The sequence below is a fragment of the Tupaia chinensis genome, unplaced genomic scaffold (assembly GCF_000334495.1).
Source record: "Tupaia chinensis unplaced genomic scaffold, TupChi_1.0 Scaffold000361_2, whole genome shotgun sequence".
Classification (NCBI taxonomy): Eukaryota; Metazoa; Chordata; class Mammalia; order Scandentia; family Tupaiidae; genus Tupaia; species Tupaia belangeri.
In genome coordinates, this window is record NW_006159858.1 from 3,545,229 (window position 1) to 3,559,366 (window position 14,138).

General features: G+C 41.6%; 2 protein-coding genes across 2 annotated transcripts in view; one reads left to right on the plus strand and one right to left on the minus strand.

Moving 5' to 3' along the window:
* Window positions 1-4,468, minus strand: part of TRAK2 (trafficking kinesin protein 2) — a 94,093-nt gene extending 89,625 nt beyond the window's left edge. Inside the window, exon 1 of the mRNA XM_006153040.3 lies at window positions 4,253-4,468. The gene's annotated coding sequence lies outside the window, so the exon portion shown is untranslated. The remainder of the gene's footprint in view (window positions 1-4,252) is intronic.
* Window positions 4,469-7,816: 3,348 nt separating this feature from the next.
* Window positions 7,817-14,138, plus strand: part of STRADB (STE20 related adaptor beta) — a 30,873-nt gene continuing 24,551 nt past the window's right edge. Inside the window, exons 1-2 of the mRNA XM_006153042.3 lie at window positions 7,817-7,921; window positions 8,643-8,723. Coding sequence (XP_006153104.1) covers window positions 7,910-7,921; window positions 8,643-8,723 — 93 coding nt within the window. The 5' untranslated portion in view covers window positions 7,817-7,909. The remainder of the gene's footprint in view (window positions 7,922-8,642; window positions 8,724-14,138) is intronic.

Consider the following 14,138-nt stretch of genomic DNA (forward strand, 5'->3'; position numbering starts at 1 on the left):
CCTCTAGCAAAACTTTAAATAATAGTAATGATAAATGAAATAAAATAAATAATTTTTAAAAATACAAAAAAAATCTTTTTTTTTAAAAAAAAGGTTTTACCATAGAGCATGTACAGTTGCTGGAGAGAGACAGTGAAAGAGAAAGTGAGAAATCACCCCCCAGGGGTATGGCCACTGGGCAATCCCTTCTTCATTCTTCTGGTATTTTGGGCACAGATGCACCCATGCACACCCAGAGTGATTTTCAAGGTGCCAGGTCCCAGACTCGAACTGTAGTCGGCCACGTGACCAGAGTCCAAAGCTTTAACCACTATGCCACCTGCTAGCCCCAATAATCAATCTTTAGAGTGAAAAAATACTAAATCTGTAGTAGTTGTGTAACGTTTTATGACCTATATAGGGAAATAAAACATCAAATGCAAAGCTAGGCTCTAGGTACAAACAACTATATACAATTTTTTTCTAAATCTTTTATGTCTTCCCTAAGGGTGAGCTGTGCCCTTCACAGTCTTCCTTACAGTGAGAATGTTTGTTTCAGTATGACATTTTAGTATTCTAAAGTCTTTAGTCCAGCTTCCTGTAGCAAAAGCCACCTGACTGCTCTTCTTGCCTCTAGTCTTATTACCTTTAATCTACCCTCCAAGAGGCTCCAGTAGTCTTTCAAAAAATGCAAATCTAATGTTTTTTCACTGCTAGGAACCTCTTCCATTACACTACACTTAGGATAATTTAATCCCCTTAGCCTCTCACAGAAAATCTTCCTAATTTGGCCCCAGACTGCTCTTCAGCTTCGTCTTTCAACACTTCTTTCCTTACCATGGAAACTAAATCTGGCCACATCTTAAAGGCTTTTTGTATGTGTCCTAGAAGTCCCATGTTTATCAGTTTGCTAGGGCTGCCATAACAAAAAATACCAAATGCTGGGTGACTTACACATCTAAAATTGATTATCTTACAGTTCTGGAGGCTAGAAGTCCAAAATCAAAATGTTAGCAAGTCTGATTTCTCCTGAGGCTTCTTTCCTTGTCCTGCCTTCTTTTTTTTGTTTTTGTTTTTCTTTTGTTTTTGTTTGTTTGTTTTGTTTTGTTTTGTTTTAAAGAGATTTTTGCCATAGGGAGTGTGTGCTCTCTAGAGAAACAAAAAGCAAAAAAATAACTCCCCAGGGGAGATGACCACACCACAGTCTCTTCTCCTCCATTCTCCTCTCAGGATTTTGGGCACGTATGTACATGTGCTGGCATGAGTCCAGGACTGTTGGGTCCAGGACTCAAACCATAGTCTGCCATGTGGAAGTCCAACACTGTAACTACTACACCACCTCCTGGCCTCTCCTTGGCCTTCTTGATGTATCCTCATGTCTTTCCTCTGTGCATGTGTATCTCTGTGTCCAAATTTCCCCCTTATAAGGACACCTGTCTGATTGGATTAACACACACCCTAGTGGCCTCATTTAAACCTAATCACCTTAAAAGCCCCATCTCCAAATACAGTTACATCCTGAGGTTATAGGGGTTAGAGCTTCAATATAAGATTGGGGGAAGACGTATTGAGTACACAACAGCCCCTACCTCCTTCTCTTTCCTTTCCTTTTCTTTCTTTCTTTCTTTTTTTTTCATTTTTGGCCATAGGGACATGTGTGGTAGCCAGAGAGACAGAAAGACAGTGAGAAGAAAAGTGAGAAATCACTCCTTAAGGGGGGATGGCCACTCCTTGATCCCTTCTCCATTTTCCTGAGATTTTGGTCACACATGCACCCATGCCCCTTGTGATTTTCAAGATGCCAGGTCCAGGACTCAAACCGTGGTTGGCCATGTGGGAGTCCAACGCCTCAGCTACCATCTGCTGGCTCCACCTCCCCTTTTTCTTAACCTAGGCCAATTCCTACTGGTTCTTCCAAGACTAGCCCAAACCTTCCCCTGCAGGGAGCTCCCACAGTATGGTGGGTGCTTCCGCCTGCATGGTGCTCTCTGCATGCTGCTCTTGTATTGTTCGACACAGTATTTTTATTATCTCTTTCCTGCTTCGGACTGTATTTCTTAAGAGCAAACTACATCCCTAATACCTATCACAGTGCCTGGCCTATAGAGGGTATTTAATAAAGATGTGACTATTGAGGGAAAGTAGAGGAAAGAGCAAGGCCTTTGAACTAAGACCAGCATGAGTTCAAATCCTGGCTCTATTGTTAATTTATCTTGTGACTTTGGACAAATCACTAAATGTTGAACTTCTATTCTAAATAAAGTAGTTGTAATGATAAGTGACTTAATTAAAATGGAAGTACCCAGTGAGTGTATAGCACACAGTAGGAGCTCAATAAAAGTTACAGTAAATATTTTGATCTTGCTTGTTTTGACATACAGTTCTACCACTTAGCTAAGTAACCTCGGGTGTGTTTACTATCATCTCTTTGCTTTAGTTGCCTATCTATAAAAATACCTCACTCACGGAGCTTTTTTTCTTCCCCCACAGAGCTATTTTGAGAACAAACTAATACAAGTGAAACATTTAGACAAGAATCTAGCATATAGTAAGGATTACATAAATGTTTCCTATTATTATTAAAAGAACACTGCGGATCTGAACAGATGTGACTGGAAGCCAAGAATAACTTAGTTTCTTTAATTACTAAGTCATTTAAATGTGACTATTACCTTAATGCCTCAGGATAGTTGCCTAAGTTCAAACACAGGTACAGATATGTAAACAGAGCCCAAAATAAACATGCAATAATATATTATCATCTGCCTTACTCCTGATCTACTAGTATTTAACATATTTTGGGCACTGAAATAAAACTTTTAAGAGAACAATTTTTCCACCTTTCGTGATTATAGATATTAGTGATTTGCAGTGGAGTGTAAGACTCCTTGGCGGTAGAATCACAAAACCTGTGAACTGGAAAGACCAACAGTGATGAAAGTCCAATCTTATTATTTCTTACATCGGTAAACTGAGATGGATTTGGAAAGGGCTTTCAGGGTCCTAATGAGCAGCTCTGCAGAGGATGGGGCTTGCAGGAAGACAACACATTTGTTCAAAAGTACAAAAGCAGGGGTTTGGGACTTATTCTGTCTAAAGTGTATCAAAATCAGAATTAGGAAATAAAGCTGGAAAATTATTTTTAACCATTCTAGTTTGATAATTTCTGAAGTAGGTACAAGTTACGTGACCTGTATATTGAAGCAGGAAAGACCTAGATTGCAATCTCCACTTGTTATGTAGTGCAACAGGTTTGCTGCAGTGATTAACATACAACTCATAACTAGGATGCCTAGCAGGTTGCAAGTATCCAAATGTCAGTGTTTCCCACTTCTTCCATTATATAAATAAAAATCTGTACGATAACAAAACACTACCATCCACATAGCATTTGCTAAATGTCCAAGACTTGTTAGACATCACTTAATTTTTAAAACAGAAATCTGGAATAACCTTGCAATAGTGTCTTCATCCCTGCCCCTCCTCACTACCAAATGTCCTTCGCAATTTGTTTTCAAGGGTCATGTCACCACCATTAACATGCTATTTGGAGATGACGGTAGCTCTGACTGCCAATTCAGAGCAAAGATTTGAAGGTCCAGAGTTTACTTAGATCAAGTTTCTATAGTCCCTTCGTGCTTGATGAATTTCCAGTTAAAAACTACTTTTTTCTTTTGAGTATAGAAACAATAAATCTAAGTAAAAGGTAATTGAACAAGTAAGTAACTGAGTTCGCCCCTATTATTATGACCGAGAACGTCCCCTTTGGGAGATTATTTTTATGCTGGTACTAAAAAAGGCATCTGCCAATATCCATCATTTCCGCTTCAATCTAAAGTCAACCGTTTTTGCATTGTCTCAAAACCAATTGCAATAAAAGCCCAACTCGACTCAACACATAAAGAGCTCTTCCCAATACCCTCTCCCCCCGCTGGCATCACAGATGGCGACCGAGGCTTAAGGTTTAACGTCCAGACACTAAAGCCCCTCATCCTAAAAGATGGGGCTCCAGATGGATGCTCTCGGGCAGAGGATGAGAAGCTGTCAATTCCCAGTGGACAGGGACGGGGGCGGGGGCTGAATCCCAAGGCTGAGCCCTGCGCCTGTCACTTTGCACCCACCACCGGATGGGGACCAGCAAGGACCCAGCCTTCGCCTCCGGTGTCCGCGCGTGACCTCCGAGGACCGGAGGGGCGCGGGGCGGGGAGCCTCCTCCTCCTTCCGGGGAAGCTGGCAAGGGCAAGTTCGAGTCGTGCGCGGGAAGGTTACTCACAGAACGGCCCGGCGTCCTCTGCCCGTGCTCCCTCAGGGAGAAGCCCCTAACGCCGCTGCAGCCTGAGAGCTCCGCCGGCTGCCCGTACCCGCCCGGGCGTGGCAGCGACAGCCGGGCGACTTCACATCATCACTCAGCGACCTCGCTTCTGCGGTGACGCCAGGTCAATGGCAGCCCCCGCACAACCGGGGAAGCTCAGGGACCCGCTCTCCCAGCAGCCTCTGGGCAGCAGCGCACGACCTGCTGGGACTTGTAGTTTCCTGTCCGCCCCGCCCCCAAGCTTGAGGCCCCGCCCCCTTGCTGCCAGCCTCGGGGCAGGAGGCGTGGCGGCGATCCCGGCCGGGGTGGGGCGAGTCCGGTCCGGGAAGATTGCCTGGGGCCTGGGCAGAGTTCCAGGCTGTCGGCCTCTGTCCCGGCCGCGCCGCCTCCTTTGAGGAAGGCAGGCCGGGGTCAAGAAGGGTGAGGGGCGGGTAGGGGGCGTGAAGGAGCGCTGCTAGGTCCGCGCACGCCGGGGGAGCCTGAGGCCAACACTCGGCACCGGGTTTCGAACTCCAGCTCCAGCAGCTGGTCGAGCTGTGGCAAGAGTCCGGCCTGGCGTGGCCGAGAGTCCCTGAGCCAGCGCAGGTCAGCCCCGCGGGAAACCGGGGCCACCGCTCCTTGGCTGGCTCAGTGGCCAAGGCACCTGAGCGCGGCGTGGCAGGTGCGGAGCTCGGAGCCGCCCGAGGTACCCTCTCTCCCCAGCGCTCACCTTTGGCCGAGCACACTGGCCTGGCGAGTTTCCAAACCGGAGACACCCTCCGCCTGGTCCTATCTCCCACCTTCCGCGAGTTCACTGCTAAATCGCCCCAAAGCAGGACTAGGAAGGAACCTTTTACACAGTAACGCTCAAGCGTCGTTTGGCCACGGTATTTAACTTCAGCTTGTGTTTTTCCCTCGTGGGTTTATTGTGTCAAGTACCTTTATCCTCAGAACTTGACCAAGATTCGTGACATGGCACCTGCCTTGCTGGCACACAGTAGGCTCTCGGTGAATATTAGTTTAGCGCATGAGTCATGATACTAAGTTTGGAAAATTCTACCAAGCTGCGCGTGGCTATAATCTTTAGAATTTTATGGGTTTCTAAGATCACTTTGAAAATTACAGTAATTTTAAAGCTCAACAGAGTTAAATCGTGTTTTTCTAGTGTGTGCATTCTCTGTAACAATGGCTCCTATTGCTTGCCTAATTTGAGTTAATTTAACTCAAAACCCGAGTTCTATAAGTAGGTGGCCTTCCTTCGGATGAACCACTCTATTACAGAACAAATTAAAATTACTTATAAGCTTTGTCATTTTTAGCTTTTAGATACTAGTGCAAGATACTACACTGATGCACTCATGAATACATTTAGATATCTTGGTCTCAAGTATGAATTCAAAATAAAAAAGGATTTATGTTCAGAACTAGTGAAAGAGCATGCAGAGAAAATTGACAGCAAATCCCCCATTCATCCCCCGCCCTGTTGCCAGTGCAGCTGCAGCCTTGACCTCAAAATGTCTTGTAAAATTATCTCTTATTAGAGTGGTGTATCTAAGGCAAAAACCTCTGGGATTAAACCACCCCACAGGGACAGCTCTTTTTGGTACTAACATTTTTACATAGATTGGGTCCATTTCTTCTGAGTTTTTCTGAAAAACAGATCGTATGATGGAGTTCCAAATTGTTTTGTCATTCAAGACAACAAAGTCAGTAACAACTTGCTCATATTAAGTGGAAAATGCAGGGTACTGAGTCATGATAACCAGAACATTCAGTTAATCAACCTTCCTAACCTTTCTGCTTGTGAGAAAGTCAGCTACAAGTGGCCAGTGCCTAGTCTGCCTTGATTACCGGAGAGTGTTCCCCGTGCCTGGCACAGTGGCTACCCAGTGCCTGCCAAGCATTGACCACCACGGAATGAACATGGCTGCTGCAGACGACAGTGTAATAACTTTCTGTGTGTGTATAGTTTCTTCATTTACTTAGCTTCTTAGAACTTAGATTACTAGAAGTGGGGATTTTACTGGGTCGAGGGTATGAAAAGGGTATGGTTATCCAAACTTTGCCAATGTGTTTTGCAGATGAGCCTTACCACTTGTGCTGCCATTGGTAATATCTGTGTGTACCTTTTAGAACCTCCTCTTTAGCTTTTATACTGAGAGAATATGCAGTAGTTAGGAGCACCTTCAGATGATGCATCTCATTTGATCTGGCACCCAAGAAGGGAGTCAGGGCAAGCATTGCTTTTCCCTTTTTTTGCAACACAACAAACTTCACCTTTAAACTGGTGCTAGTGAATGCAGGTGACCAAATAATCATAAACATTTCAGCGTCTTCCTCCCATTCTCTGCCTTAGGTTTGTAGAGGACATCTTGAATAAATTCACTTCTTTCCTTAGTAATAAAATTGGATACTGCTCAATTATAAAAGGGGACTTCAAAAACGTTGTGCAATGTGGAATTAAATTACCAGTGTATTTTGGTGCCAACAAATTTTGAAATCTATGCGTACGTTTTTCATTATAGACATTTTCCATGCAGTTGTTAAAGATCTTGCTTATCTGTGGTTTATGATTCTTCCTTACTCATTTTACTCAGGTATTTGTAGTTGCCTTGATCAAATTTGGGGACTTCATTTGTAGTGAAGCACAAAGAAGAAAGACATGACACTTGTTAGATATAAGGCAACACCTGGACCTAGCGAGTTGAGAATCTTGGCTCTCTTTCTAAATTAAGTCTGAAAACCTTGGGTATACTTTTGTGGATCCTTCAATTTTTGAACCTATGAATCTGTTTCAGAATCTTCCCAAACTATTAATACTCTGTTAGTGAATATGGACAGGATTTGCATAATAATCTGCATCTCTTTGATACGTCAACAAATTTCAAGAAAAGTAGAACTGTAAAGTAAAAATTATAAGGTAAAAAATGTTTAAACTACAAAAAAGTTATTTTCTCATGAAAACATTAAAAATGTTTTTTTTTTCCTTTTTCTCAACATACAGCAACAAAAAAGCATTAATTTCAACTCTATTACTGATCTTGATTCTTTCACATACTTGCTAGGGGTCTAAAATGATTTAGTAGGTAATTAATCCAATCAGAAAACTTGGAAAATTTCTCAAAGTTTACTAATAGGTGGAACCTTTGGAAATGTACTTGAAAGTGGCACCATTTGTATCAAAACTGAGACAAAAATAGTTTTTTCTGTATTGATTTTACAGTTGCTTAGGGTTTCTGTTGTTGTTTTCTTTTCTTTTTTATAAAACCAGTATAGAGGAGCCACGGAAGAAAAGATGCAAGTATATTTTGGCTTTGAAAATTATTCAGAATCCCCCTTCGGCTTCACTCTGCCTTTATGCTGTGATGTCTGGTCTCAAATAGTGTTCTATAAATTTAGGAAAATGCCCTTTGAAGACACTTCAAGAACACTTCTAGCCTTTGTGTCATGAACAGCTGCCTAATTATTGAATGGGTTTATGGCAACTATTGATAATTCTTCAAGGACATTTTATGTAAATCTAAATTACTTTCCTCTTTTTAATAGTAAGATATTTCTGCATCTTGCAAAGAAGATAAAAGAAAATTTTTCTTTGGAATAGATGGATTTTTATCTCTCTCTGTGAACTAAGTCGATTCGATGTCTCTTTTGGTAAGTTTTTATTGACATGGATCTGATTTGGTGCCATCAAAGTAGTTAGATATTGGGCCAGCGGGTGGTGTAGTGGTTAAGGCACTGGACTCCCACATGACTGATAAGTGATTTGAGTCCTGGACCTGGTAGCTTGAAACTGACTCCAGGTTCATGTGCATGTGTGCCCAAAATCCTGAGAGGAAAATGGAAGAGAAGGGATTGCAGTATGGCCATCTTCCCTGCCCCGCCCGACTGGGTGTTGATTTCTTGCTTTCTGTCTCTCTGTCTCTTCAGTGAGCACAGGTGCTCTATATCAAAAATCTCCCCCTAAAAAGAAAGAGTAGTTAGATATTTGTGCACAGTTGTAGCAAAAGATAACATGTCCGTGGGATATTTTTATGCACCAAGATGTTATTTTTGAACCGATGACTTTTGGTCTTAATTCCAAAAGTTAAAATGAATTGATATTATGATCTCAAGGAAAGAGAGGGAAAAGATCAGCAATAGCACCAAGGAAAATTCTAACAGATGGGAAGTGTTTTTTCCATACACCTAGCTACTTCTTCTTCCCTATACTAAGTACCTTAATGATAGATATCCTGACTTCTTCCCAGGTTCCTGCATACTGCCCTTTCTCTCTGCTCTCTACCCCAGTCACCAGACCTTTTCAGGTCCACACATCACTCCTGCTCATCCTGTGACTTATTTTTCACTTATTTAATGTATTTCTGACTTTCAGGATTGTTTCTGCACTTCACGAACACGAGTTGAATCACTCAGATCTGAAAAACAATCTGAAACCAGTGTCCATCAATACTTGGTAAGAAAATGATTGAGTACAATTAATGGTCCTCCTTAGCGTCCTGTAGTTGCATTTACTACTGATTCTCCTATATCTCTTTTCTTTACGCTATAATTTACTGTTTCTTTTTCATCCTGCTGTTCTCCTGCAGTCTGTAACAGACTCCAACAGACCTCTTCCTAAACCAGCTTTCCCTGAGTGAGCACTCTCACTATTCTATGGCTTCAAGTTGCTCTGATTTCAGATTGTCCTGAAATGACTTTAGAACAATTGATGTATATGTTTCTACAACTATAATGTGACCCCTGTAGGAGTAGATGTCTTTTAAAGGAATATGATTGGTAATAAATACTTCTCTAGGATCTTTTCCTCCTCCTCTTTTTAAAAAACATTTATTTATGTATCTATTTTTAGATGGCTGTAGAGTATGTGTCCTTGCCAGAGAGAGAGAGAAAGAAAAAGTGAGAAATCATCCCTCAGGAGGGATGGCCATGCTGCAATCCTTTCTCCTCCTGTCTTCCCTCGGAGTTTTGGGTATGCACACACATGCCCAGCGTGATTTTCAAGCCATAATTAGCCATGTGGAAGTCCTGTGCCTTAACAACCATGCCACCTGCTGGCCTCTTTTCCTCATCTTAATCCCACCTTTATACTGCAATTTCTATTATTAAATGGAACCTGGCTTGCAAGTGTCTTATTTGCTACAAAATAAGATAATCCTAGTGAATTCTATTTATAATTGGCCTCAGTCCTATCTTCAGATTACTTATTTTTTTTTAGGTTTTTGCCATAGTGCATATGTGCTCACTGGAAAGAGACAGAGAGAAGGAAAGTGAGAAAGTACCACTCTCCTCCTCCCATGAAGAGGATGGCCACATCACAAAATCCTTCTCCTGTCAGAATTTGGGGCACACACACACACGCATGCACCTGGTGTGATTTTCAAGATGCCATGTCCCACATGGTCAATCACGGTTCGAGTCCTGGACCCAGTAGGCTTACTTGCTCGCTTTCTCTCTCTCTCTCTCTCTCTCTGTCTCTCACTTGCTCGCTCTCTCTCTGTGTGTGTGTGTGTGTGTGTGTGTGTGTGTCTGGTCAAACTAAAAATAAATGAATAAATAAATAAATACAATTTAATCTCTCATAAAAAAGATTGGTTCAAATATCACACCTACGAAGCTTTTCAGCTTATACTTTTTATTCCTTAATTCTCCCATATATCTTAGACATTCCCATAAAGTAGTACTTACCGTATTATTTCACAATGATTGATGGGTACATCTCTACAACTATAATATGAGCCCCATAAAAAAAGTAGGCATTTTTATCTCCCCTGGGCAATGCCTGATCAATAAAATAATATGCTTGATAATAAATATTTCTTTAGGATCTTTTCTTCTTCCTAATGCTAACTTCATACTGCAGTTTTTACTATAAAATGGAGCCTGCCTTGCAAATGCCTTATTTGCTACAGAATGAAGTAATCCTAGTGAATTCTGCTTATAATTCAGTTGTCTTTAGTTTTGTCATTTCACTTTTTATTCACTAATACTCTGAAGTCTTCCAGTAGTCCACCCTTTTGTACATGGAATGTACTATCTAGTCTGAGTTTTGATTCAGGTAATGTCCTCAGGTTGAGATAGTGTTCAGAGAGTAAGGGACTGTGGTCCCCTTGCTGTTTCCAAGAAAGGCCTAGAACTTGGGAAAATTCCACAGGTGCTACTCAAATGATTCAGACCTCCATGGTGGAGTTATTTTATGTTTTAAGGAGCTAAATCTGACATCTTCATCTGTTACTGGAGTTAGACTAAAATCTTAAGAGAGAGAAGCAGAAGCATAATCTGAGTCTCTTGCACAGAAACGAATCAGAGAAGTCACATATTGTAAGTTGACACCAGCTGGAAACTTGCCTTTCTGAGCTCTCCCTGAGTCATACTTAAAAACATTATCTGTTGTTTTTGGTTTGGGCAACTTGTAGTTCTCCACTGGCCTACACCCTATACACAGGATTGAATTTTATATTAAGGGGCCAGCAGATGATACAGTGGTTTTGTCACTGGACTCCCGTATGACTGACCACAATTCGAGTTCCAGACCCAGTGGCTTGAAACTCATACCTGGCCCGTGTGCTTGTGTGTCCAAGATCCTTAGAAGGGATTGTAGTATGGCTATCCCCCCTGGGAGTGGGGTGACTTCTCACTCTCCCTCTCTCTGTGTCCCTCTCTCCCTCTCCAGCAAGTGTACACATGCTATAGCAAAACCTCTCAAAAAAATAGGAAAAATATATTAAAATGTCTTGTTGGGATGATGGTTATGATTTTCCAAATGATTTTTGTCTCCTGTAACTTTGGAGCCCCTCTATGTGGAGAACAGCATTTTCTGTGATTAGCTTTTGCAAATGAAAGGATAATTCATGTTTGAGTTAAGATGCCGCTTTTTAAAAGAATGCAATTGTAGTATTGCATTGATTCCTGCAAGGCCATCAAGTTTAATTTTCAATCTATTCAGGGGATGCTCCTTATTATATTTCTGAGAAGTGGTTATAGAAATTCAAATAAAAAGAGCCCATCATAGAAAATAATATTGAAAGATGTTTCACCACAAATAAATATATGGCAAAATCTCTCTAAAAACACTTCACAGAGGGCCAATCCATGGTAAATGGTTGAGGCAGCTGGATCCTACATCGCCTGCTGTGTGGTTTGAGTCCCAGACCTGGTGGCTGGAAAAACATGCCAGGTGCATGTGCTTGTGTGCCCGAAATCCCACAGGGAAGGGGAAATGGAGAAGGGATTGCAGCGTAGCTATTTCCCATCTTGGTTGCTTTCTCACTTTGTCTCTCTCTCTCTCTGACAAGCATGCACATTCTCTAGCAAGATTTTTTTAAAGCAAAAGCATACAAACAGAAAACAATGCACAGAGTTTCACTAACTGGCTTTATTCCTAGCCCATGATTTGGGGTCTCTCTCTCAGCCTCTCAGGATCCAAAACTGGATATAGTGGATCTGTGTCTCAGCACCAGGTCTACATTAACCAAACTCATTAGTCTGCATTATAAACCCGGCCTCCCAGTGTTATAGGAAATGGTGCCTTTACATTGCATCATTGGTCTATTCTTTCCTAAAGTTCCATGGAAAACCAAATCGTGATGGGAAACAGTTGAATTTGTAATGAAGAATTAATGTCAGTTGTCAAAGTACCTGAAATTGCTATCACAGGATCCAACCTGTGGCCTAGTGATTACGGGAGCAAGATCCCACTTAGCCAACTGCAGTTTGAATCCTGGCTCTGGGGCTTGAAAAACACTCAGGCATTCATGCATACATTCCCCAAATTCAGACAAGACAGAGAAATAGAGAAGGGACTGTGGTATGACCACACCCCACTGGGGGTGGGGGGGGTAGTGATTTTTCACTTGTCTCTGGTGAATGTACATACCCTCTGACAATTTAAAGAAAAAGAAATTGACATCATAGTACTGTCTTTTCTGTAAGCAGACATTTGTAGGCATCAGATACTTGCTTTTTCCAACCTTTGTTGGCCTTACCCTTTTCACTCCTAGTTCTTGGATATACCTCCCTATACTTGAAGTGCTGTCAGTGGTGGTCATTCATCCTGTGTTTGGAGATATTTCAATGTAGAGGGGATGAAGGGAGGAGGCAGCAGATTGGCCGCCCCCCTGTCAGAGGGCACCAGTCACTGTGAATTAATTAATTAATTAATTAATTTAATTGAGATTTTTGCCATAGGGTTTGTCCACTCACTGGAGAGACAGAGAGAGACAGAGAAACAGAAAGTGAGAAATCACCCCTCAGGGAATGGCCATGCTGCAATCCTTTCTCCATTCTTCTCTCTAGTTTTTGGGTATGCGTGTGCATGCACTCGGCGTGAGTTTTAAGCCACTGGTTCTAGGACTTGAACCATGGTTAACTACACAGGAGTTCATTACACCCTCCGCTGGTCCCAAGACTATGCATTTCTTAATACCAAACTGAAATTGACCTTCTGTAGCTCCTGTTTGTTCATCTCAGCTCTGCTCTCTTCTACATTAGTCTCTTTTTTAAAAAATAATTATTTTATTTAGCTTTATTCATTTATTTTAATTTGGCCAGAGAGGGATAGAGAGAGAGAGAGAGAAAGAGAGAGAAAAAGCAAGCCACCAGGTCCGGGACGCGAACCACAGTCTGTCATGTGGGAGTCCAGTGCCCTTAACCTCCACACCACCTGCTGGCCCCTACATTAGTCTTTTAGTTACCTGAAAATGACAATTACATATATATTCTTTTTAGTCTTTGCTATCAGACATGTATGCTCTCTGGAGAAAGATAGGAAAGAGGGAGACAGAAAGGGTTAGTGAGAAATCATTCCCCAGGAGGATGGCCATGCCACAATCCCATCTCCATTTTCCTTCTGAGATTTTTGGGCATGCATGCACATGTACCTTGTGTGATTTTTCTCTTTTTCTTTCTTTTCTTTCTTCCTTCCTTTCTTTCTTTCAGAGTAGTTAGATATTTGTGCACAGTTGTAGCAAAAGATAACATGTCCGTGGGATATTTTTATGCACCAAGATGTTATTTTTGAACCGATGACTTTTGGTCTTAATTCCAAAAGTTAAAATGAATTGATATTATGATCTCAAGGAAAGAGAGGGAAAAGATCAGCAATAGCACCAAGGAAAATTCTAACAGATGGGAAGTGTTTTTTCCATACACCTAGCTACTTCTTCTTCCCTATACTAAGTACCTTAATGATAGATATCCTGACTTCTTCCCAGGTTCCTGCATACTGCCCTTTCTCTCTGCTCTCTACCCCAGTCACCAGACCTTTTCAGGTCCACACATCACTCCTGCTCATCCTGTGACTTATTTTTCACTTATTTAATGTATTTCTGACTTTCAGGATTGTTTCTGCACTTCACGAACACGAGTTGAATCACTCAGATCTGAAAAACAATCTGAAACCAGTGTCCATCAATACTTGGTAAGAAAATGATTGAGTACAATTAATGGTCCTCCTTAGCGTCCTGTAATTGCATTTACTACTGATTCTCCTATATCTCTTTTCTTTACGCTATAATTTACTGTTTCTTTTTCATCCTGCTGTTCTCCTGCAGTCTGTAACAGACTCCAACAGACCTCTTCCTAAACCAGCTTTCCCTGAGTGAGCACTCTCACTATTCTATGGCTTCAAGTTGCTCTGATTTCAGATTGTCCTGAAATGACTTTAGAACAATTGATGTATATGTTTCTACAACTATAATGTGACCCCTGTAGGAGTAGATGTCTTTTAAAGGAATATGATTGGTAATAAATACTTCTCTAGGATCTTTTCCTCCTCCTCTTTTTAAAAAACATTTATTTATGTATCTATTTTTAGATGGCTGTCGAGAATGTGTCCTTGCCAGAGCGAGAGAGAAAGAAAAAGTGAGACAGC